Source organism: Schistocerca americana, chromosome X, assembly GCF_021461395.2.
Source record: "Schistocerca americana isolate TAMUIC-IGC-003095 chromosome X, iqSchAmer2.1, whole genome shotgun sequence".
NCBI classification, from domain to species: Eukaryota; Metazoa; Arthropoda; class Insecta; order Orthoptera; family Acrididae; genus Schistocerca; species Schistocerca americana.
In genome coordinates, this window is record NC_060130.1 from 426,447,699 (window position 1) to 426,475,303 (window position 27,605).

Consider the following 27,605-nt stretch of genomic DNA (forward strand, 5'->3'; position numbering starts at 1 on the left):
TAATGAGGGCAGGAATTAATTACTCCACTTGAAACTGTTCTTGAATGCACAAGGATCCTTGTTCTGCTGTAGACTGAGGGTACTGGATAATATTGTCACAAATACTGTAAGTAGTTCAGCAGTGTGGACAACCGTTTAAAATCTGGAGTGTGTTCTTTGAGGTGTGGCGACAAGTCTTTCAGGAACTTCTCAATCATATCACTGCGTCCATGCCTCACAAGGTCTGATGCAGTGTAGTCATTTTGACCACACATTTCATTGTTAGGTAGTAATAATTCTTGCTCCATCTCATTCTGATCCATTTCTCTAATACCAGAAATGCAGTTTAATGCCTTGACTGTGTCTGTTGTGTGCGGATGCAGGAGGAGTTGGCCGAAGTCCAAACGCAGCTGGAAGCTTTGTTGGCCACAGTCAACAAGCTCCAGAGTGCCACCTTGAGGTGTGGTGTGGATGGGGTGCCTGGGGCAGGCTCTGCTGTACTAGATGTGCAGGGGGGATGTCACAGCTCTCCGTCACTGAACCGACCTCAGGTGCGACTGATCCGGCTGGCCCATTCTCACCTCAGTGTGGGTGGCAGACTGTATCGAGGTATCGAGCCTCAAGGTGAAGGCTGCATGGGGGAAGCAGGCTCCTATCAAATCCCATGCACTTTGCTAATAGATTCAGTGTGCTATCTGATGCTGGGGGGGGAGGCTGAGCCGGATCAGACTGCACCTTCTGCCAGGATAGTGGCTGCTCCTTCAGCAAGGTCCGGACAGGCACATGGGGGTAGGGGTTTGTTCGTTATTGGGAGCTCCAATGTTAAGCGGGTCATGGAGCCCCTCAAGAACATAGTGGCTAGGGTGGGGAAGAAGTTCAACGTTCACTCAGTGTGCTTGCCGGGGGGCCTTGTCCAGGATGTGGTAGAGACTCTTCCGGCAGCTATCGAGCATGCGGGGTGCAGCCAGCTGCAGACTGTTGCTCATGTTGGCACCAACGATGCCTGTCATCGGGGTTCCGAGGAAATCCTTTGGTCCTTCCGACGGATGGCTAAATTGATGAAGGTGGCCTCCACCTCTTGAGGAGTGGAAGCCAAACTGACGATCTGCACCATCATACCCAGGGTGGACCAGGAACATCTGGTTTGGAGTCGAGTGGAGAATCTAAACCAGAGGCTACGTCGACTCTGTGACAAAAATGGTTGTAGATTCCTGGACCTACGCTATGGAGTGGAAGGTTGTAGGACACCCCTTGGTAGATCAGGGGTGCACTACACACAAGAAGCAGCTAGATGGGTAGCACAGTACTTGTGGCATGAACATGGTTTTTTTTTAGATTAGGTTCCTCCCCATGGGAAACAAACTTCTGGCCCAAAAAATTACCAGTTCATGACACTGATGTTATTCTAGGAGCGCTCTCAACATACAACCTTGAACAATTGGTTAGAAAACCAACTTGAGATGTGAACATACTAGATATCTTGGCGACAAACAGACCTGTTCTTTTTGAGGAAGTTAATCTAGAAGAAGATATTAGCGACCATAATGTCGTTGTGGCTTCTATGTTGGTGGAAAAGGAGTTTTCCTGTTTGGGAAAGCAAATAAAAGTGTCATTAATGAATATCTTCATAGTCAGCTCCAAGCATTCACCGCGGGACACAAAGATACTGAGCATCTTTGGTCGGAATTTAAAGGTATTGTCCACCATGTGCTAGAGAAGTATGTGCCTAGTGAAAGTATAGGGGAGGGAAAGGATTCACCTTGGTACAACAAACATATCAGGAAGTTGCTGAGAAAGAAGAGAATTTTGCACAGTCATTTTAAACATAGTCACTGCCCCACTGACAAACAGAAATTATGCGAAATGGAAGCAGCTGTCAGAAGGAAAATGAGAGACTCTTAACGAATTTGAAAGCAATATTTTATATGCAGATTCTAAAAATAACCCAAAAACTTTTGGTCGTACGTAAAATCTATGAACGCTACAAATAATTCAATACCTTCTCTTACTGACAGTATGGGTAATGTAACTGATGATGATAAACAGAAGGCAGAAATTCTAAACCTAGCTTTCAAAAACTCGTTTACGATAGAGGACTGCAGCACCATTCCCCCTTTCAATTATTGAACAAACTAAAGAATGGCCGACATAGTGTTTAGTGTATCTGGGATTGTAAAACAGTTAAGATCCTTAGATGCCAGAAAGGCATCTGGCCCAGACGGTATCCCCGTCAGATTTTATGTTGACTATGCTACAAATAAAGCACCACTCTTATCCGTCATCTATCAGAGATCATTGGAACGGCGGAAAGTTCCATGGGACTAGAAGGACACCCAGATCATAGCAATCTATAAAAAGGGTAGAAAATCAGATGCACATAATTACCAGCCAATTTCACTGACATTGATTCGTTGTAGAATCATGGAATATATTTTGTGTTCAGACATAATGACCTTTCTAGACTCTGAGAAGCTCACCTGCAGAAACCAGCATGGTTTTAGGAAACAGCGGTCTCTCTCTCTCTCTCTCTCTCTCTCTCTCTCTCTCTCTCTCTCTCTCTCTATATATATATATATATATATATATATATATATATATATATATATGTGTGTGTGTGTGTTTTGTTTTAGGGCGCAAAACTGCTATGGTCATTAGCGCCCGGTCCATGACTTAGGAAACAGTAAAAAACCGAAAATGTAAAACAGCAGCAATGGGAACGAAACTCAAAAAATTGGAGAAACTAAATGCGGAAGGAAGGCTTAAAAATCCACTACAGAAGGAGGCTGGTTGTCCCCCCCCAAAAAAAAGCTTCAAATGACTGACATCATTTCACTTGCACTAATAAACTCGAGAACGCGATCGGCCGAGCGCGTGTCCTCTGCTAAAATTGACGATATATCAGGCGACAGCTGTAGACAGGCGCGTAATGGAGTAAAATAGGGGCACTCAATTAAAAGGTGTCTTACCGTCCACAGCTGAGAGCAGTGGGGACAGAGTGGGGGAGGATCGCCGCTTAAAAGATGTCGATGGCTAAAAAGACAGTGCCCTATCCGGAGTCTAGTTAAAATTACCTCCTCCCGACGACGCGTTCGGGAGGAAGAGGTCCAAGCACAGGGAAGAGCTTTCACATCCCGCACTTTATTATGGTGAAGTGTCGACCTATGTGCGTGCCATAAAAGAACAACACGACGTCATAAAATGCTCTGTAGATCTGCGAAGGGAATCGATTGAATAGCTGGCCGAAGAAGAGAGACTGCAGCCTTGGCCGCTATATCGGCCGCCTCATTTCCCCAGATACCAACGTGTCCCGGGAGCTAGAGGAACGTCACCGAGACGCCCCCCAGGTGGAGCAAGCGCAGACAGTCCTGAATCCGGTGGACCAGAGGGTGGACAGGGTAAAGAGCTTGGAGACTGAGGAGAGAGCTGAAAGAATCTGAACAGATAACATAGTGTATCCGCTGATGGCGGCGGATGTAGTGGACAGCCTGGAGAACAGCGTAAAGCTCCGCAGTAGAAACCGAACACTGATCGGGAAGCCGAAACTGATTTGGGGTGTCACCAACAATATAGGCACTCCCTACACCAAATGATGTTTTTGAGCCATCAGTGTAAATAAATGTGACTCCCTTCATTTGTGCACATAGAGCGGAAAATGCCCGACGATAAACAAGTGAAGGGGTACCATCCTTGGGAAACTGACAAAGGTCACGGAGCAGGCAGATCCGGGGACGGAGCCAAGGCGGTGCTGTACCCCAAGTTGTCAAGAAGGTTTTAGGAAAGCGGAAGGAAAGAGAATGGAGCAGTTGACGGAAGCGGACTCCCGGTGGTAGTAGGGAGGAGGGGCGGCCTGCATACCCTACATCAAAGGAGGCGTCGAAAAAAATGTCATGGGCTGGATTAGCAGGCATGGAAGAGAGATGGCTAGCATAACGACTCAGAAGGACTGCTCGCTGATTGGACAGCGGAGGTTCAGCAGTCTCAGCATAAAGGCTATCCACAGGGCTGGTGTAAAAAGCTCCAGACACTAAACGTAATCCACGGTGGTGGATAGAGTCGAGACGTCGAAGAATGGACGGCCGAGCAGAGGAGTAGACTATGCTTCCATAGTCCAATTTCGAGCGCACTAAGGCGCGATAGAGGCGGAGAACGACCACTCGGTCCGCTCCCCAGGAGGTACCATTCAGGACAGGGAGGGTGTTGAGGGATCGCAGACAGCGAACCGAAAGATACGAAACATGGGAGGACCAGCACAGTTTTCTGTCAAACATAAGACCCAAGAATTTAGCGACGTCCGAAAATGGAAGGTTGACAGGTCCTAGATGTAAGGAGGGTGGAAGAAACTCCTTACGTCGCCAAAAATTAACACAAACGGTCTTACTGGGAGAAAAATGGAAGCCGGGTACGATGCTCCAAGAGTGGAGGTGATCGAGACATCCTTGAAGACGTCGTTCAAGAAGGCTGCTCCGTTGAGAGCTGTAGTAGATCGCAAAATCGTCCACAAAGAGGGAGCCCGAGACATCAGGACGGAGACATTCCATAATTGGATTTATGGCAATGGCAAACAGTACAACACTCAGCACGGAGCCCTGGGGTACCCCGTTTTCTTGGGAGAAAGTACGGGAGAGAGTAGTGTACACCTGCACTCTAAACGTGCGCTCTGCCATAGATTTGCGAAGAAAAAGGAGCAGCCGACCTCGAAAGCCCCAAGAGAACAGTGTGCGGAGGATGCCTTTCCTCCAACAGGTATCGTATGCTCTCTCCAGATCAAAAAATATTGCTACTGTTTGGCGTTTCCAGAGAAAATTGTTCATGATATAAATGGAGAGAGCAACAATATGGTCAACTGCAGAACAATGCTTTCGGAATCCGCATTGGTTGGTTGGTTTTGGGGGAAGGAGACCAGACAGCGAAGTCATCGGTCTCATCGGATTAGGGAAGGACGGGAAAGGAAATCGGCCGTGCCCTTTGAAAGGAACCATCCCGGCATTTGCCTGGAGCGATTTAGGGAAATCACGGAAAACCTAAATCTGGATGGCCGGACGCGGGATTGAACCGTCGTCCTTCCGAATGCGAGTCCAGTGTCTAACCACTGCGCCACCTCGCTCGGTGGAATCCGCATTGGGCAGATGTTAAAAGACTGCGGGACTCCAGCCACCAAGCTAAACGGCAATTCACCATACGCTCCAAAACCTTACATACACTACTCGTGAGAGAAATGGGGCGATAGCTAGAGGGGAGATGTTTGTCCTTTCCAGGTTTTGGAACAGGAATGACGATAGCTTCCCGCCATCGTCTGTGAAAAGTACTGTCGGTCCAAATTCGATTATAAATGCGAAGGAGGTAACGCAGACTATGGGTTGATAAATGCAGCAACATTTGGACATGGATACCATCCAGTCCTGGGGCGGAGGAGCGAGAAGAAGAGAGTGCATGTTGGAGTTCCCACATGGCGAAAACAGTATTGTAGCTTTCGCGATTTTGAGAGGAGAAAGCAAGAGGTCGCACTTCCGCTGCACATTTCTTCGGGAGAAATGCTGGCGGGTAATTTGAAGAGCTCGAAATGTCAGCAAAGTGCTGACCCAATGAGTTAGAAATTGCGACGGGGTCCACTAATGTATCATGCGCGACAGTGAGCCCAGAGACCGGGGAGAAACTAGGCGCGCCTGATAACCGTCGAAGCTGACTCCAAACTTCCGAGGAGGGAGTGAAGGTGTTAAATGAGCTAATAAAGAATTTCCAGCTTGCCTTCTTGCTATCGCGGATGATGCGACGGCATCACGCACGGAACTGCTTATAGCAGATACAGTTGGCCAAAGTAGGATGGTGGCGGAAAACGCGAAGAGCATGTCGCCGCTCACGTATTGCGTCACAGCACGACTCGTTCCACCAAGGAACTGGGTGGGGGGTGGGGGGGGGGGGGGGGGGCAATTCGGAGGTGCGTGGTATTGAACGTTCTGCAGCTGTAAGAATAACGTCGGTAATATGTGTGACCTCATCGTCGACGCTGGGAAAGTGACGGTCATCGAATGTCGCTAGAGACGAAAAAAGTGTCCAACCGGCTTGGGCAAACTTCCAGCATCGCGGGCGCATATATGGCAGTTGAGGCTGCAGTCTAAGGACACATGGAAAGTGGTCACTCGAGTGTGTATCATCAAGGGCGAACCATTCCAAGCGCCGAGCTAGCGGAACAGTACCGACCGAAAGGTCCAAATGAGAGAAATTTGTCGTGGAGGCAGACAAAAATGTAGGGACCCCAGTGTTGAGGCAAACTAGATCCGCATGGTGGAAGACGTCTAGCAATAGTGAGCCACGTGGACAAGGATGTAGGGATCCCCAAAGCGGGTGGTGGACATTGAAGTCCCCAACCAGCAAATATGGGGGGTGGAAGCTGACCAAGAAGATGAAGGAGATCAGCTCGTGCCATTGGTGTGGACGATGGAATGTATACAGTACAAAGAGAAAAGGTATATCCAGAAAGGGAAAGACGGACAGCGACAGCTTCGAAGGAAGTGTTTAAATGGATTGGGTGATAATGGAGAGTTTCATGGAGAAGAATCGTGAGTCCTCCATGGGCTGGAGTGGCTTCAACAGAGGGGAGATCAAATCGGATGGACTGAAAATGGGGGAGAACAAAGCGGTCATGGGGACGCAGCTTTGTTTCCTGAAGACAGAAGATGACCGGTGAGTAGGATCGTAAGAGGATCGACAATTCATCCCGATTGGCTCGAATGCCGCGGATATTCCAGTGGATAATGGACATAGGGTGAACAGAAAATGGAGGAATGTGACCAAGGTTGCCGTCAACTCAACGACTGCTCAGAGCTTGCGACCGACAGCATGGAATGGCATTCAGCTGAAGGCAGAAGATCCTGATCCTTAGGTTGTTCAGGAGCAGCTCCCGCCACCAGCAATCGGCCGAGTGATCGGCCGCCAGCAGTGCGCCTCGGCGACACACAAGACGGCGGAGGGCGAATTCCACCAGGTGGTGCTGTAGATGGGACACGCCTTGGCGGAGAAGGAGATGAACTGGGTTTCTTAGTAGCTTTCTTGGAAAAATGATGTTTATGATGTTTAGATGGAGGAGGAACCGATGGTTGTGAAGGTGGGGTACGTAAAAAATCTTCACGAGTATGCTCTTTTTTCGAAGTCTTGGTGTCTGACTTTTGGGCTCGAGATTTAGCAGAACCCGATGAAGGGTGAGCCACAGAGTGGGCAGGCAAAAGTGGTGAGGTTGAACGGGCGATCTTTGCGCTGGCCGATCTGACGACAGTGGCACTAAAGGTGAGGTCGCAAGTCTGTGTGGCCACCTCCTTTGTTGGCCGAGGAGAAGCAAGGACAGTGCTGTATTTTCCTGTCTGAGGCACGGTGGGCTGTCGACTGGCGAATAATTTTCGAGCAGCAAAGGTCGACACCTTTTCCTTCACTCTAATTTCGTGGATGAGCTTTCCGTCTTTAAAAACGGGGCAATCTCAAGAGGAAGCAGCGTGGTCACCCATACAGTTGATGCAGCGAGGGGATGGAGGTGGACAAGCACCCTCATGGGCATCCTTGCCACACGTAACACATTTGGCCGGATTGGAACAGGACTGGCTGGTGAGATTGAACCGCTGACACCGATAGCAACGCGTAGGGTTTGGGACGTAAGGGCGAACGGAAATTATCTCATAGCCTGCTTCGATTTTCGATGGGAGTTGAACTTTGTCAAATGTCAAGAAGACAGTGTGGGTTGGAATGATGTTCGTGTCAACCCTTTTCATAACTCTACGAACAGCCGTTACGCCCTGGTCAGACAGGTAGTGCTGAATTTCTTCGTCAGACAATCCATCGAGGGAGCGTGTATAAAGGACTCCATGCAAGGAATTTAAAGTGCGGTGCGCTTCAACCCGGACAGGGAAGGTGTGGAGCAGTGAAGTACGCAGCAATTTTTGTGCCTGGAGGGCACTGACTGTTTCTAACAACAAGGTGCCATTCCGTAATCTGGAACAAGACTTTACAGGACCTGCAATTGCGTCGACACCTTTCTGAATAATGAAAGGGTTGACCGTGGAAAAGTCGTGACCTTCGTCAGACCGAGAAACAACAAGGAACTGTGGCAACGATGGAAGAACTGTCTGTGGCTGAGACTCAGTGAACTTACGCTTGTGAGCAGACATAGTGGAAGGTGAGGAAACCATTGCGGAAGAATCCCCCATGATTACCGGCGTCTCCGATGGCGCGCTCCTCCCTTGTGGGGGCCCTCTCTGAGGGCACTCCCGCCTTAGGTGATTGTTCACACCTCAGGTCACACCTCCTGACAAACGGACGGAGGGACCAATCGGCACTTTCGGAAGGTATCAGCTTGGGTAATCATCCCTCCCTGGGCCTGGCCGTTACCAGGGGGTACGTACGTGTCCTACCTGTCTACCCGGGGCGGGGAATTACACGTTACCCCGTCACCGGCTACGCACAAAAATGCGTGGGTCGGCCTTGAGACACGCACAGGGAGGAAGAAAGAGAAAGGGAAAAACAAAGAAAGGGAAAGGAAAGAAGAGAGGTCTCAAACGCCGCAGCGGAGAAAAGGGTAAAGAGAAGAGGTAAGGAAAAGAGAAGGACAAAGGAAGGATGAAGACATACAAGCAGAGAAGGCGAAGAATGCGTAACATTTACGAGCGTCCGTCTCCGGACGTAGGCACAAACCATACTCCCAGAGGGGGAGAAAGGGAAGGAAAGAGCCAGAGGTGAGGGGAGGGGGGGGGGGGGGGGGCGCGAAGATGGGGGATAGGGAAGGATGCGGAAAAGGAAGGTATGCAGCCCGGAAAAGAAGGAGGGCCACATTAGCTCGGGGTCCCGTGCCCGCTACGCACGTATCCACAAAAGAGTTGTGGACCCCCTGGGGGGGGGGGGGGGGGGTTGATGGTATTGACAGCAGCAGCCTTTGACTGTTTGCCGATGATGCTGTAGTCTACAGGAAAGTAGTATCACACGAACATTGTGAACAAATCAATAAGGATTTGCAGAAAATAAATGTGTGGTGTAATGACTGGCAGTTATCTCTCAATATTAGTAAGTGTAACCTATTGTGTATAACAAGACGAAAATCCCCATTACTGTATGAGTACAAAATAAATGATCAGTCTTTGGAAGCGGTAACATCAGTCAAGTATCTGGGTGTGACTATTCGAAATGATCTCAAATGGAATGATCAGATTACACAAGTAACGGGTAAGGTGAACTCTAGATTGCAGTTTATTAGTAGAATCATGAAGCGATGCAGTATATGTTAGTTCGTCCAGTCTTAGAGATAGACAACGCGCTAAACAGAAGGGACTTTTCACTAAATTCCGAAATCCAATCTTCGCCAAGGATGTAGAGCATATATTATTACCACCATCTTTCAAATCAAGTAATGATCATCACTCAAAGATAAGGGAAATAAGAGCTCATACAGAGGCATTCAGACAGTCGTTTTTCCCTCACGCGATCCGCGAGTGGAACAGAGGTGGGGGGGGGGGGGGGGGGCGGCAGGAATATGACTTCGGCACGAATTCTGCCCTCCGCCACACACTGCTTGGTGGCTAGCGGAGTATATATGTAGATGTAGACATAACAACTATCAGGCACTATATTATACTGTGTGTAAAATCATATCATTTTATGTGTGGGACCAAAGTGAATCATAGGCTCATATCGACATAATGTGTCTAACATCTTTGAAGTTGTGAAAAATGGAAAAAGCAAAATAAATGGAAAGATTTTTGTTCAGGTTTCGTCAAAGCATAGTGTATGGATAAGAACAGATACTCCGTTACTGCCACATTACTTTCACATACATTATTCTTGGCTGTGGACTGTAAGTTGTCTTTTGCCACCCTTTGAAATTCCTTCATTACTGACATCCATCACCATTCCCTGCCATGCTGTGACACTGTGCAATAACCTTAACTGTACGAGAAAACATTACAGGAACACATTTCGAACTGTTGTAACTGGAATGTAATATCAGTGGACTTTCATGGTGATGCCATGTCTGTAAGTGGACACACAACACACTTCACACTATCACCATTGTTAACTTAAGCATGACCGAGAGAAAATCCACAAAGTACTACTTTGCATTGAAATTATTAAAAAATCTGAAGCCTGAATACTAATCTAACCTAGCAAAAAAACCTCACAATTATATGACAAATTCTTATGCCGAAGTTATAATTCATTGTATTTACAATGAGGAACACCTGGAGTCCAAGTACCCACTGACAAATCTGAAGTTTTCTCAAGTTCCGCAAAGGAGCAGCTCTCATGCAACAAACAATAATATAATCCAATGCAAACCCTTCACCTTTCCTTACATGGTCACACCCACTTCTTTCTGAAGCATAATCTCCAAGCGATTTGTGACAAAATGACTCATTATGTTTCTTTCTTTTAATGAACGGTTCAGTTCTCCCCACAGTCTTTCGGAATTTTGCAAATCTTTCAGAATTCTGAGACTTCCAAATTTCTCAGTAAATTCAAATTAACTGAGAATTCCCAATTTTCCATAACAGGTCACTACCCTGCATAAACACAGGTCAAGATCTGTGACCACTTGTTACATTATACTGTCTTTGTCAAATGTTCTAACGCCATCCAGAATGGTTATTGGGCATTGAAATCACTCAGAAGGAGTAAAGGCGCAGGCAACTAATGGATCAAGTTAACTCTCTCTTGATGTGTTATCTACCTTTCAGGAGGGAGATAGACATCAAGAGAGTAAAGTATATAACAGTCCATACGCAAACACCTACAGCCTTTAATGTTGTATTGAATGGTATCTGAGCAGAAAACATATCGACAAGTACCAATGCACAGACACAATCTGATGCTCTTTCGAGACCAACTCAATTTTTGTAATATTCACAGCGGCTATATAGGGTATGGGTATTAATGAACTGACTTTTACGAATGTCCACTTTTACAAACTATTTTCATAGGTCCCATTGCAACTCTCATAAGAACAATATTATTTAAATTTGCTTGTAACTAATCTCTAATCTTGTTGTAACAAATACTTGCTTTTGATGAAAGTCCTAACATGGAGTTGGGGGCTTTCTTTTCACTTACACAAACTTTGTGCCAATGAGTGTCTCTCTGTAAATGACAATCGATACTTATATATGTCTTAGGTCACCCCCCCCCCCCCCCCCCCTCTCCTCCCCTCCAAGCAACTTTCAACACACTTAGAGCAAATGAAATAAAATTGAGTTCACTGATGAATCAGTATTATTGAGTCAAACCCATTCTACATCAAAGTCAGGGGAGCTGATATCGTATTAGACTCAACTTCCCAAAGACATCAAATAATTCTATTGTGCTGTGACTTTCCAAGCTTTTGTGACAGATCTGTTGCAAATGCTCTTCTTAGGTTTGCTGTTTGATAAGATTGTGCAAGCCCCACAATATTTCATCAAGGGGCAATTGGGGGGGGGGGGGATTGTTCAATGTCTTTAACTGGTGGTGGTTGCTGTCATCACTGCTGCAAGACACAGCTAGAGATAATTGGGTGTCACTGTAGAAATTTATTGGGTTAGGAGGAGGAACTACACATGAGCGGAGAGGCTCCAACTGTTAACACCAATTGGTGCATGCGTAACACCTGCTCCTGGACCAATCAATTTCAATGCTGCCACATATCACCAGTTGCGTCTTGCAGCAGTGACAAAAGCAACCATCACTGTCTGAAGATAGTGAACAGTTATTTTAATAAAATATTGTGGGACTTGCACAATGTTATCTGGTGGCAGTTCTGACAAGTGTACTTATCCCTATTGTGTTGTACAGACGTGTGTCAATTTGCATGCAAAGAGTGTCTCTTAGTATAGCCTGTAAAAGAAGAAAAGTAATGGTTCAGTAGAAGCTGATGGTTATCCATGGTGTCTAAGACAAGAGTAGCATTAAACTTAACGACATTGATAAGAAATTTACGATTTGGTACAATCTTCTTTGTAGGAAACGATGAAAAATAAAGAAGCCCTCCTGAACACTGAAGCACATGTTTTTGTTACAGTTTGTAAAGGATGAACATATACACATTAACTTGAAGACATAGAAATGATGTCTTTTAAAATACTTTCAAGGAATGAGAGCAGGTAACATTCCAATAATCAGATATGTACTGCACAAAAAAGTTCAGGAAACAACCAAAGATCAGTCTCTAAGATTTCAATGCATCAAATGGCAAACTGGATTGTTTATAAAAATGTTATAATCTCTTCTGCCAATATTTAAGTGACGACAAGTTGTTGAGATGGGAACTGTCTACTATTAAAGATGTCAGGTGATGGGAATAGAGAGAAATACTCTGCCACAATTGATTCACAATTATAAGCCAAGCAACACAGAGAGAGAGAGAGAGAGGAGAGAGAGAGAGAGAGAGAGAGACTTAAGGCACTGCTGTCCATCAATAGTGGTGGGAGTGGAAAGTAGCCACTATTAATAAATGGGAGATTTAAAATTCCCTGTTGTTTTAAGACTGCAGACACACTGCCGTGCACTTTTGACTTCAGTAGTAATGTACCAATGGTGGCAGGAATTTCCCTGAAGTTTCTAAGGTCATTAGATGTGAAAAATTGATGCAACAAGAAGAAAGATAGTTGTTATTGTCAATAGATGTCACTTGTATCTGAGGATAATATCATTTCTTCCAAACACTGATGATGTTTTTCTCGAGACAAAATACAAAGTAGCAGTTGTACAGAAATCTTCATTCGTTCCTCGAAAGAAATAATGAAACAATATTTGACAGGCTACACATGATTGTTGCTATCTGAATTCTTTTATGCAAAAGGCTCCAATGAACTGTTTTCTAGAGGCTAGCTAACGTACAGAATCAGTCACCACTGAAAAAGATGTGTCTTTAGACAAAAATAGAAAGCTATTGGGGATCTTCAGGACTATTTCTTGTGATAATGTTATCTGAATTCCACATCCCAGGTGGAAGTACCTGAACTACATGATGCTATAGTGAATGAACAAACTAAGTAAGTCATCGCGAAGACAATGAAGAAGAAGAAGAAGAAGAAGTAGTCACTCCTGGCACCAAGTTTTGCTGCACCTGTCCAGGGACTTTACACTGGAAAGAAATATTTCTCTTCTTCTGGAATAGACAATTCAGTTCTTGCTACCATTAAGCAGCTGGAGCAACAACTCCCGTCAGGATGCTATGCTGGGAGTACTGGGTGATGAAGCGACTACATCCACATATGCCCCTGATCTCCCAACAACTTCCACGAATCAGCTAGAAACTAGCACACCCCCTCATTACCCAATAACATTGTGGACTGGAGGAACTTAACCATCTTTTTCATCACGACTTCAGCTACTCTACACCATGCCTGGAAACCAAGAACACCCTAGCCACAATACTTCCCAGTCCTTCCAAAGCAGTATTTTGTTGTCCACCAGATCTAGAAAAAAAAAAATGGTAGTCCCTATGCCACACTACAAACCAATTGTCACATGGGTCCTACCCCTGCAGAAGACTCATGTACAAGAAATGTCCTGTGTATCCACCCAGCATCTACCCTCCCCTCCTCTCCTCTCTCCCATCAGGGGCAGGGCCATCTGAGAAAACAGTCATATCATATCATGTGCCATCTCTACCACAATTTCTACAGAGAATTTTACATGTGTATGATAATCAAACAGCTGCCCACAGCAATGGCCACCACTAAACTCTGGCCACCTGCACAATTGGCCAGCCAACAAAAGAACACACTGTTGAGAACATACTCTATTTCAATACCTGCTTCACAACCCTTAACATCCCCCTCTCTCCCTGCTCAATTATGTAGATAAAGGTTTGTCGTTGCAACACACCCTTTGATCCTGTAATACTTGTGGCCTCAGTACCCGCTAGCCCCCGCTCGATGACCGTAAGCTCATTTATCTAGCATTCGTACCCTCACCTCTGCAGCCGCCCTCTTCCTCTGTCCTATTTTGGCCTCTCAATCTACTTCTCCACATCAGCTACCCTTGCCCAGACAAAACAAGCTCACCTCACCAGCATGACATATAATCTCTCACCCTCCCAGCTACCAGTCACCTATCCCCAACCCTCTAAACAAATACCTGCCTATTTCTCCCCTAGTCCACTCCACGTGACACAACCCCACATTACTATCCAACTCCAGTGCTGGCACAATGCATTCAGGTGGATCAATATAGCCATGCCAACATATGGCTGTATAGGTGTATACACATGTGTTTCTGTATTCTATTAGTTCCAGACAAGTATGTGGCTCAAGAATCATAAAAGAAGGTTGTATACCTGGAAGAATCCTGGAGATACTAAAAGGTATCAGATAGATTATTTAATGGTAAGACAGAGATTTAGGAACCAGGTTTTAAATTGTAAGACATTTCCAGGGGCAGATGTGGATTCTGACCACAATCTATTGGTTATGAACTGCATATTGAAACTGAAGAAACTGCAAAAAGGTGGGAATTTAAGGAGATGGGACCTGGATAAACTGAAAGAACCAGAGGTTGTAGAGAGTTTCAGGGAGAGCATAAGGGAACAATTGACAGGAATGGGGGAAAGAAATACAGTAGAAGAAGAATGGGTAGCTCTGAGGGATGAAGTAGTGAAGGCAGCAGACGATCAAGTAGGTAAAAAGGCGAGGGCTAATAGAAATCCTTGGGTAACAGAAGAAATAGTGAATTTAATTGATGAAAGGAGAAAATATAAAAATGCAGTGAATGAAGCAGGCAAAAAGGATTACAAACGTCTCAAAAATGAGATCGACAGGAAGTGCAAAATGGCTAAGCAGGGATGGCTAGAGGACAAATATAAGGATGTAGAGGCTTATCTCACTAGGGGTAAGATAGATACTGCCTACAGGAAAATTAAAGAGACCTTTGGAAAGAAGAGAACCACTTGTATGAATATCAAGAGATCAGATGGCAACCCAGTTCTAAGCAAAGAAGGGAAAGCAGAAAGGTGGAGGGCGTATATAGAGGGTCTAATACAAGGGCGATGTACTTGAGGACAATGTTATGGGAAATGAGGAGGATGTAGATGAAGATGAAATGGGAGATATGATACTGCCTGAAGAGTTTGACAGAGCACTGAAAGACCTGAGTCGAAACAAGGCCCCGGGAGTAGACAACATTCCATTAGAACTACTGATGGCCTTGGGAGAGCCAGTCATGACAAAACTCTACCATATGGTGAGCAAGATGTATGAGACAGGCGAAATACCCTCAGACATCAAGAAGAATATAATAATTCCAATCCCAAAGAAAGCAGGTGTTGACAGATGTGAAAATTACCGAACTATCAGTTTAATAAGTCACAGCTGCAAAATACTAACGCGAATTCTTAACAGACGAATGGAAAAACTGGTAGAAGCGGACCTCGGGGAAGATCAGTTTGGATTCCGTGGAAATGTTGGAACACGTGAGGCAATACTAACCTTACGACTTATCTTAGAAGAAAGATTAAGAAAAGGCAACCTACGTTTCTAGCATTTGTAGACTTAGAGAAAGCTTTTGACAATGTTAACTGGAATACTCTCTTTCAAATTCTGAAGGTGGCAGGGGTAAAATACAGGGAGCGAAAGGCTATTTACAATTTGTACAGAAACCAGATGGCAGTTATAAGAGTCGAGGGGCTTGAAAGGGAAGCAGTGGTTGGGAAAGGAGTGAGACAGGGTTGTAGCCTCTCCCTGATGTTATTCAATCTGTATATTGAGCAAGCAGTAAAGGAAACAAAAGAAAAACTCGGAGTAGGTATTAAAATTCATGGAGAAGTAGTAAAAACTTTGAGGTTTGCCGATGACATTGTAATTCTGTCAGAGACAGCAAAGGACTTGGAAGAGCTGTTGAACGGAATGGACAGTGTCTTGAAAGGAGGATATAAGATGAAGATCAACAAAAGCAAAACGAGGATAATGGAACGTGGTCAAATTAAATCTGTTGATGCTGAGGGAATTAGATTAGGAAATGAGACACTTAAAGTAGTAAAGGAATTTTGCTATTTAGGGAGTAAAATAACTGATGATGGTCGAAGTAGAGAGGATATAAAATGTAGACTGGCAATGGCAAGGAAATCGTTTCTGAAGAAGAGAAATTTGTTAACATCGGGTATAGATTTAAGTGTCAGGAAGTCGTTTCTGAAAGTATTTGTATGGAGTGTAGCCATGTATGGAAGTGAAACATGGACGATAACTAGTTTGGACAAGAAGAGAATAGAAGCTTTCAAAATGTGGTGCTACAGAAGAATGCTGAAGATAAGGTGGGTAGATCACGTAACTTATGAATAGGTATTGAATAGGATTGGGGAGAAGAGAAGTTTGTGGCACAACTTGACCATAAGAAGGGATTGGTTGGTAGGACATGTTTTGAGGCATCAAGGGATCACAAATTTAGCATTGGAGGGCAGTGTGGAGGGTAAAAATCGTAGAGGGAGACCAAGAGATGAATACACTAAGCAGATTCAGAAGGATGTAGGTTGCAGTAGATACTGGGAGATGATGAAGATTGCACAGGATAGAGTAGCATGGAGAGCTGCATCAAACCAGTCTCAGGACTGAAGACCACAACAACAACAACAACGTCTAAAAGCCAACAACTTTCTGTCTTGTTTATGTGCCTGTTGATACCTCCCCACCTCAACTACAAGGCAAGTGGTTAACTTTGCTCTTTCCATTATTCATATTTATTATTTACTTTCAACTGCCGTATTTATTTACATTCAAAAGATGTATTTCAAAATCATATTTTTGCATTAGTCTCATTATCACATTATCTCCAGAAGTTCTATCCTTTTTAAAAGGTTACCCTGTAGTCTGCGTACTGTGGTGTAAGTAAAAATCCAACTCTAATTTCCATCAAATAGTCAGTACAGTTGGTCATGCCAATACTGCAGCATTTCAGTAGCTCCTGTTAGGTTAGCACAGTTCACAAGCTAGATTCAGTCTAACACACTGTGCAGTACATGGGTCAATAAGTTGCAGTTTTGGAGTTTATTAAGCTTCCAGTTCATCAAAATTCAACAGCCCTGTTCTCGAATCTAAAATACTCCAAAAATGGAAAATATAAATTATACAAATGAAAACTGTGAGCAAAGAAATTTGTTCTTATTCAATGGTTCACAGTTCTTTATACTACAAGAATCAACCAATAAGACACAAATAAAATATGACTACCAATCTGGAAAGTCACTATCAATGACACCTCTGACAGGGAAAGGTGAACCATCGCACACAGGTAAAAATGTTTTCTTCAATGAAAGAACCCAGCCACTGCCAAATATTGAAGAACAGAAGGGAACTGGTTTCAAAAACATGTTTAGGTCAGAACACTGCAAACCAGTGGAAATGAAAGAAAGATGGAAAGAAATAATATGAAAAGGAGACAAAGCATTTAAAATCTGATGTTACAGGGTACAGCTGATGGAAGAAGCCACCGAAAAATATTGACAACCAAAAGGACTTGTGCTTGCGGGATGACCCACAATATTAACTAATATGGTTGCATCAAACCTGCTGTGGTGCAGACCCAGAACTCATAAGCACCATCTGATGCGGTTAACTATCACGTACTTGGCGACTGGGGAACCACCTTAGCATATCTGAAAACTGATATGGTGTAAAATTTGATACAAACTGTTGGACCAGATTTGAACTGACCCTTACTCATCTGCTTACTGTATGGGTTTAGCAATGAGGAAATGTACCATCATAAACACTAGTTTGGCAGTTAGGGAAAAGTTTTGAGAACAGAAATTTTCACAATTTCTATGCCACATTCTTATGTCTTCTTTCAGTTAAGAGCCCATAAGGATAGATGATATATTTGGCACAAAAAATTGAAAACAATGTACTGGTAAATGTATTGTGCTAATAATTAATCAAAACACAAACGCTTAGTATGGTGAGGGAAAAGTAGATCACTTGAAAATATCTTTTTAAAGAACATTGCAAACATAGTTACATAAATTATATGAAAATGATATCTTGATTACCTGAACAAAAGCTGCACAGAGGTACACAAAAACAAACAGTGGTGTAAGGGAAGTATGACCACCTTTCATATAATTAATGGTGTAAATAAAAATTAGATGACCAGGAACTACCATCAACATAAGGACTCTCGTAGTTCGAGCATGGGGACCTGCAACATAAAATATTAATCTACAATGTATGAAAACTAAACTCCAACAAAAATAAAAACTAAATGTACAAGAGGCATATTCAGAGTGCCACATATAAAGAATGACAATTTTAACAACAAAAAACAAGAAAAACAAATACATGAGGATGTGCTTAGTTCAAACATTACTACATGGAGGAGGATGAGGGTGGGGACGGTAGGAGGGTGGGGACGGTAGGGACGGTAGGAGGGTGGGGACGGTAGGAGGGTGGGGACGGTAGGAGGGTGGGGACGGTAGGAGGGTGGGGAGGGGTAGGGAGGTGTGGGGTAGGGGGATAGGGAGGGGGAGGGCCAGGGCAAGGGGGAGTGGCAGGGGGGGGGGGGGGGGGGGTGAGTGTGTGTATAATACAATCACCATCACATGCAGCTTGTTGGAGGAACATATATTGTGGATGAACACCACCTCTAAATGTGATCTTGAGCTAGTGGGGTAGAATCAGTTTAGTCTTGGTTGCCATTGTGGCTTCTTAAAGTTCCACTTGCTGTAGATTTCTTGCAGTCCATGCCATCACCACTAACACCACAATCACTGTCATCATCACTATGCTCACAATGTCATGCCATCACACTGATTGATGGTATGGTATCAGTTTGAGCTAAGACCATTTATGCTCGTATTATATGATTCAGCAAATTTCACTGTTCATGCCAAAATACAAATTAGCAGTCATCTTTATAATGGGTGCAGAGTGATGTTGAAATTTTGCTGAGAATTAGTAGTAAAAACTGTTGACAGCAAAGATGCAAAAACTAAATTCAAAACGTTCAGCAAGAAATTTTAGCTGACTTCCTGTACACCAATGTCAACTCAATCAAATACTACAAATTAATGAACAGCATTGCTCCACATACTGTACTAAACAGGGTGGAGGATGAGACCAATGAATAACACATGAATCAGGCATGAGGCTCTGCTGTGTTCACCAGCAGCCTGTTGGCAGTCAACGTGTTAAATGTGTATATGATTTTACACTGACAATTTTATTATATTAATGGCATATCAGTAGTTGTAACTTTCAAAGCTAAGAATGTAGTGATAAGCACAACCTGGTGGTTTTATTTGATAACTGTTTTGTATGAGACTGGGTTACGAATAGTCAGCTGAATGCAGCACTAGTTGAAGAAATGAAGGAAAGGTTTATTGAAGTGGAAAAAATGTATTGTTGCTGTGGATACTGGAATGCTTGATTTTGGCGCAACATTCTGAGACTGTCAGTATTATGTGCTTCCAGTCCATTGGTAATATCTTTCAATTTATCCATGGGTATGGGACATTCACTCAACATGCACATCTAAGATGGGCATGATGTGTGACAGGATGTCACAGCATGGACAACAAAGGGAGAAAGACTGAGGCATGTGACTCATACCACTCTTTGTGCATCTGTCAAATGTGGTAGATACTGAAAGCTCCGTACTGTGAGTGGAGCAGCACTGATGGCACAGGGTCTGCAATCCTTTATGACAGTAAATATTCTTATCAGAGCAACTCTTAAGATACAGCCAAGCATGACATTTACGTGTACAAAAACCAATGTTCAGGCAAAGTTGATACTTGAAATAAGTACAGTAACTGTGTAATTTTGTAAAAGGAAAAAAAAAAAACATATGGACAAATATAAAATTAATAACTGTTTCATCAAATGGGATAGTGGCTGTTCCTGAGCCAAGAGGTAGTGCCTGGAGCAGCAACAGTTTGCTTTATTTACAGTATTTGGTTTAATTCCTGTTTTCATGTACTTCTGTGAAGAAGTGAATAGCAACCTGTTTATTGTACTGTGGAGACTATTGTTTACTAACTTACTCCAAGTTTCTTTTTTGTGCAGATTTTTAGTACATTAGCTTTGTGTTAGCCAACTTCAGAAGCAGTGTAAACAAGAAGTAGCATAGCAGCAGAACTTACAATGCACCAAATGACTCCTTGGGTTAGTGTTACATTATGTATGATGTAGATGAAAACTGATTAAAGATGGATAGGGTTTGTGCCTGTTGTGTACAGATGAAGTGGGAATTGGTCACTGTCTGTAAACAGATGGAATATGTGTTCGCCACAGTTCACATGCTTCAGGCTGCTGCCCTAAGCTGCAGTGCTGTTGGGGCACCCGAGATGAATGCTTTGACACCTCTGGAGCCTACAGCACCACCTGGGCTCCCTGATGCTGCTGCACCTTCCAATTTGCATGTCCCAACCAGTCAAGACTTCCCTGATGGTTAGTGGCGAACAACGGTGGGGTTGTGAATCTCTGGATTGAAAGAGAAAGAGGGTACCGGCTGCATTGATGTTCCCTTATGCCTAAAAAAACACATTTGAAGTATTGCCCACTGCTGAAAGTATGCCTGAGCCAGCATGGAATGCATCACCTGTTGGGACTGTGGCCAATCTTCCTGGGAGATCCTAATTAGCGAATAAGATGGCATTGCTTGTCATTGGCAGCTTCAATGTTAGGTGGATGACTGAGCCACTGAAGGAAACAGTGGGCAGGTCAGGAGAGAAGGCTAGTGTCCACTTTGTTTTCATGCAGTGGGAGTCTCGTCTGAGATGTGAAGGTGGCCCTGCTGGCTGTGACTGAGTGCACACGGCTGCAAATCTTAGCTCATATCGGCATGAATAATGCCTACCACTTGGGTTCAGAGGCCATTCTCAATTCCCTACTGGCAAGAGGCTGATTTGGTGAAGATAGCTAGCCTCACTTGTGGGGTAGAAGAAGAGTAACATTTTGTAGCATCAATCACAGAACCAATAGCAGTCCTCTGATTTGGGGCCAACTGGAAAGCTTAAACCTGAGGATCAGACAATTGTGTGATGATCTTGGTTTCAGATTTCTCAACCTCTTCTATCAGGTAGGGATTTGTAGGACTATTTCTTAATAGATCAGGCATGAATACATGCAGAATGTGGGTACTAAGCTACTGTAGTACGCATGGGGTGCACATGAGGGTTTTCAGGATAGATAAATCCCTCCGCAGGCCCAAAAAGATGTATTCCAATTCCAGACAAGGTAGCATTCATCATAAAAGATCAGAGAAATAAAATGTTAATGCAGTAATAGTAAACTATAGAAGCATCTACAGAAACGTCCCAGAACTAGTCTGACTTATAAACAGTAACAATGAACACATAGTACTAGGTACAGAAAGCTGGCTGAAACCAGAAGTTAACAGGAACGAAATTCTGGTATGTGTATTGCATAGGTTGGTTGAACACTGGTGGTGGAGGCATGCTTATATAATTAAAATTATGATAATATCTAGTGAGATTAGCACAGATTCTGAAATAATTTGGGTTAAGCCTGGGAGACTGACATGATTAGAGTGGGTAGTAGGGACAGGGAATTGTGTGAAATTGTTCTAAGTGCCACATCCAAAAATTACCTTGCACCATTAATCACAGAACTGACGCTTGAAACAAGCATCTTAGACCTGCTGATAACAAACAGATCCTAAAATTTTGACAGTCAGCTTACAACAGAGAATCTTTGATCAAAAAAATATTACACCATCACTGAATGTAGCCATAAATAGTAACACAAAGAAAGCCAGGAAAATCTCTGTTTAGCAAGAGCAACAAGAAACAGATTTCAGATTACCTGACAGGTCAACATGAAAATTTCATCCCAAGCATTGACAATATTAAGCATCAATGGACAAAGTTCAAGAGCACTGTACAATATACTTTAGACAGGTATGTGCTGTGTATAGTTATGAGTGATGGATAGGACCCAGGGTAGTTTGAGAATCATGTCCGAAAGCTGCTACAGAAACAAAGTGAGCTTCACTGCAAATTCAGAAGCAGTAAAAGCCTCACACACAAACAAAAACAAAACAAGGTAAAATTACAGTAAGGAGATACACACATGAAACTTTGAACTAATTTGAAAGTAAACTATCTACAGACTTGGCAAAAAATTCTATGAAGTTTTGACCTAACGTTAAATCAGTAAATGGATCAAAGCCATCTGTCCAGACACATGCTAACCTTAAGGCACTGAAATGGAGATGACAGAAATGGCCAACATATTAAAGGCCTGTTTTCAAAATAATTTTACGGAAGAAGATTGCAAAATAGTTCCCCCTCTAAATCGTTGCACAAACGACAAAATGACACATCAAAATAAGTGACCATGGGATAGAGAGGCAATGGATATTGTTCAACAGAGGAAAGGCCAAATGTGTTAAGCTCACCTATCTAGGAGTATGTGTATGGAGGGATCTGAAGTGTAATGACCACATAAAACTAATAGTGGTAATGCAGATGCCAGATGGATATATGTAGTCTACCAACAATGGAGGTAGCTCACAAAACATTTGTTTGACCAATTCTTTCAGTCTGGGACCCCTACTGTATAGGATTGATAGAGGAAATAGACAAGATCCAAAGAAGAGCAGCATGACTGGTTACAGGTCCATTTAGTACATGAGAAAGAATCACAGAGATGATCAGTCAACTCCAGTTGCAACTCAACAAGAGAGGCATTTTGCATCATGGTGCTGTTTACTGTTAAAGTTCTGAGAGTGTATGTTCCTGGAAGAGTTAACCAATATCTTATGAAAAGACCACGAAGATAAAATCAGAAAGAGTCAAACCTGCATTGAGGCTTACCAGCAACGGTTCTTCCTGTGAACTACTTGTGACTGGAACTGGGAAAGGGGAACATGACACAGGTACACTAAGTACCCTTTACCACACAATGTGAGGTAGCTTATACAGTACAGATGTAGATACCAACACTAAAAATGTATGTGTTGAGTGTGTTTGATGAGAAGCATCTGTTAAGGTACCCACTTTCATTAGCAATATCATGTTTTGCCGGTAACGAGCAAGTAAATGCAAATCTAACTTTAAATTTTTTTTTTTTTTTTTTTTTTTTTTTTTTAAAATCAAGACACCTAAATGTACTAACAATTCAGCATGTGCTAGACAAACCCTTGCATTCAACACACACACTATTTTTATTATAAATGTTTTCCATAACTTATGGAGTTATTGTTCAGTACTTAATGTTTTTAATAATTAAAACTGTCTGTAATTTAATTTGTTAAATTTCTGAAAAACTGAATGCATCTGCAGAAAAGGAGGGGTGTGGGGGAGGAATTTAACACATGAATGATGTGTCACTTTATTATTAATAAATTTCAGGGACTATTCATATGGTTCAATTAAGCAATCTCACTAGTTACATCTTTGTTAACTGTGAGCATACACTAACTTAAAGATTACTGACCTATCAAATTAATCAGCACAAAAGCACATTTCTCACTGTATAATTAAATTTTAGCTAGGATTAATGATATGGAAATTATAAATAAGTACTGGTACAAATTCTGAGCCTAATGACGTGCAATATGCAAATACCAGTCTGAGGTTATAAAAGCACCTGCCAGAGGTTGCGAGAGGGTCTCTTCAGTTTGAATCACAGTAAATGCTTGACCTGCAGCTCTCTGAATGACGTACCAACTGCTTGTTTTGGTTCGAAATTTCAAAGTTTTTTTTTTGTGTGGGTGCACTCAATACACGTAAAATTTTTAGCCATCTGTCATGATCTGAACTCATTTTATTTTGCAAATTTTGGAAGTTTGCCAATTTTTAAGTGCATCCACTGACAACTTCTAATATTTTCAGAGGTGTATGCTGATTCAGACATTGAGGTCTTCATGTCTTAACCACAGTCGGCACTTTAACTGTAGATTGCTGAATAGTGATTTTTTTTTTTTTTTTTTTTTTAATACCAGCTCATGTAAATTACAAATTTTGCAGAGCTTCCTACATTATATGGGCCTCACAAACAAATCCATAGATTAACTCCTTTTTTAGCACACTTTGTGGTTATAGTCGACTGTGTTGGGTTCGTATCCAACACAAGCTCACAGTAACTCATCTATGTGATGTTAATTTACATAAACTTTCAATTTTATCACACACAGTAAGTCATGGATATAGTGATTTACAATAGCTTGTCCTGTCACTACGCTAGAATTTTGTTGTTATCCACTTATAAGAAATTGGCCACAACTAACAACTGAACTGTCAGTCACAAATTTTGTCTCCCCCAAGACAACGAACAGCCAGGAACAATAATTATCATATTTTTTTACTCAATCAGCAACTGATGTATGGTATACAAATTTAAATTATTGGGATTGTTGTTTCTTTATAGGACAAAATTTACAGGCAATATGCATGCAAAAGCGTGATGATTAGTACTGTCAGAGCTGTGCCATTTCCTACTGTGTATTTTCAGGTGTCTTCTTCATTTTATTAATAGTGTAATATAAATTATAGCTGAATAAATTATCTGACTGGAATGATCATTTTCACACTTCGTGAAGTAACATCTGTGACTTGTTTAGTGTAACATCTATAATTGTTATAATGTGTAGACTATTTTTGCTCTCATATTCTAAAAGTTAATTTTTGCTAGAAGCAGCTCAGTTACAATCCATGTACATTCATTGTATCTGTAGTAAAGGAGATGTGTAAAAATATATATCAGAATGTGATTACATTTGTTTTTACAGCCTGAAGCCTGGAAACTTTATTTCTTTGATAAATGACAATCACAGTTAAAAATAACTGTACAGTGGATCCTCGCTTAATAAGCACCTCCAATACCACACAATTTGCATAATGAGCAAAGAAAATTGTAAAAAAAAATGACTCGCTTAACGAGCGATTTTTCATATAACGAGTGACAATGATCTAGTGTGATGCCACCAGCTGTTTGCGGAGGAAATGTTCAACAATATGAACACCTTTCATTGTCGGCAGTGGCAGATGAACAATTTCTTTAGTATGTACAAAGCCTGGGTTTAGCGCTCACTCTCCTAGCAGCTTGTGAACACAATTTTTTCTAAACATATGTTCACAAAGTGGTTGTTGTATAAATTTTAATAACCTTCACAGAAATGTCCCCGAAGATAAAGCTGCAAGAAAATAACCATAAAAGAAAGCAAATGACCTTAGAAATGAAAGGTAAAATCATTAAAAATGTGAACGTGGTACGAGTGTTGCTGATTTAGCATGCACATACAATCTGTCTACATCAGCTATTTGAACTACCCTCAAGAACAAAGACAAGATTAAGGAGATAGATGCTTCAAAGGGAGTAACAAGAGTATCTAAACAATGGTTTTGTATTCAGGATGATGTCGAAAGGTTGCTCCTTACCGGATAAATGAAAAGCAATTGCAAGGTGACACTATTAACGAGAGCATCATTTGTGAGAAGGTGAGAATGATTTTCACTGATCCCGTTAAGAAGACACCAGAATCATCAATGGCCAATGAAGTGTTTAAGGGAAGCTGTGGGTGGTTAATGAAGTTTAAGAGAAGAACCAGCATCCACAGCATTGTGAGTCATGGCAACACAGCTAGCTCCAGTACAAAGGCAACAGAGAGCTTCATCAGCATTTCAAGATATTATTAGATTCTGAGGGTTATCTGCCATAACAGGTTTTTAATTGTGACAAGATGGGTCTACGCTCGAAAAAGTTGCCGAAGCATGTCTTTATAACAGCAGAGGACAATGCACTGCCCAGTCACAAGCCAATGAAAGACTATCTCACACTGCTACTCTGCGCCAATTCTAGTGGTGATTTGAAATTAAACTCCTGCTTGTTTACCATTCAGAAACTCCACGAGCCTTCAAGAAGTGTAAAGTCCACAATAGCAGGTTAAATGTGATGTGGAGGTCCAACAACAAGTCTTGGGTGACACGTTATCTTTTTTGAGATTCGATCAATGTAATGTTTGGTCCTTTGATGAAAAAATATTTGTCCAAGATGAATCTGCCACTCCATGTCTTTCTTGTTATGGACAATGCTGATGTCCATTCTCCAGGCCTACAAGACCACCTCCTTGAAGAATTTACAATTTCTGAAACCCATCATCACTCCATTTCTCCAGCCTTTGGACCAACAGATTATTTCTAACTCTAAGCTGCTCTACACTAGATCATTGCTTTGAGTTGACAATAGCTACCAATCTCACTCTCAGAGAGTTTTGGAAATATCACTTCAACATCGTTGCCTGTGTCAAGATGATTGAAAAGGCAGGGGAAGGAGTTGCCAAGAGCACTCTCACTTTAGCTTGGAAGAAGCTTTGGCCAGAGTGTGCTGTTGACTGTGACTCTGAGGCATTTGAGTCAATACCTTTGGAACCTGTAGTCAATGAGATTGAGTCTTTGGCCGAGAGCATGGCACTAGAAGTGGATAACAATTATATCGATGAGCTTGTGGAAGACCACAGCCAAGAAATGACTACTGAAGGGCTTATGGAGTTGCAGGGAGTTTCACAGCAGGATGTTCTGGAGAGGAGTTGTTCAAAGGAAGAGGAAGAGGAGGGGGAGGAGGATGTGGTTGTAACAGCAGAGCAGCAATCTTCTGGTGCGAATAGGAGACATGCTGAAAGCATGGGAATTGGTTGCATTGTACACTTAAAATCATCACCCCAATAAAACAGTGGCTACATGCACTATAAAATTTATTTGATGATAATGCTGTGTCGCATTTTTCGCCAAGTGTTGAAGTGTTGGCAGAAACATGACAGTAGATAGCTAAAAAGGAATTAGTTATGTATCATGAATAACAAAATACATAATTCTATCTGCATAATTTTCTTTGAATAAATGGCATGAGTAAGTTAAAACTTAGTACATTTCCTGCATGGTGTGCATTATCTTATTTTACATTAATTTAGATGTGATAAATTGTTTCGCTTAACAATTGTTTCAAACTATGAGTGAGATTCTCGAACGAATTATGCTCACTATGTGAGGTTCTACTGTATAGGCAGAAATGAAGATTTATCAATACCTAGGAATTCTGCCAACCAACTGCAACTGCAAACATCAGAGGTAAGAATTTTGTTACATTTCGATTTCTTTAAGTGGCACTGTTAGATGTAGAAAGTCACCCTGTCGCAATCTTCTGATTAGTTTCCCTGAATTCTCACATGTCCTGGTTCCCAACCTTTGTAGGTGGAGAAATATGTTCTGGATGTTCCATGCTATTTTATCTGCAGTACATACTGAAGAGCACTCGAGTCTGAATGGATTAGGTATTTTTCAGGATAAAAATGACTGATTTTGCGCCCGCCCTTAAGATCATGTCAGACTTCTGATCAAATAGCAAATTTATTTTGGGAACAGATCTTGGGGACTCACTCAAAGCACAAAATAGATTAGTGAAGAAAATCCACTACTTACACTCTTCTGTGAATACTGCCATATTTTTTCCCCATTTTTTCTTTTTATTTTCATAAAATATAAATTTAAAAACATATGCAGGTGTATAAACTCTCCAGTAGTTTGGAGGGGAGGGGATTCTGGGTGTCTTCAGTAACCAGGGCAGTCAGATTGTCAATGGTGGATGAGTATCTTCCGAACACGCAATGAGAGTAGGTGAGTTTCCAGACCTGGAGACAGTTTACCAATCATTCCAAGATCTTTCCTACAC

At 42.5% G+C, this 27,605-nt stretch overlaps 1 protein-coding gene across 1 annotated transcript in view; it reads right to left on the bottom strand.

Moving 5' to 3' along the window:
* Positions 1-27,605, bottom strand: part of LOC124555138 (solute carrier family 41 member 1-like) — a 103,823-nt gene that overhangs the window by 1,822 nt on the left and 74,396 nt on the right. Inside the window, exon 8 of the mRNA XM_047128949.1 lies at positions 17,966-18,114. Coding sequence (XP_046984905.1) covers positions 17,966-18,114 — 149 coding nt within the window. The remainder of the gene's footprint in view (positions 1-17,965; positions 18,115-27,605) is intronic.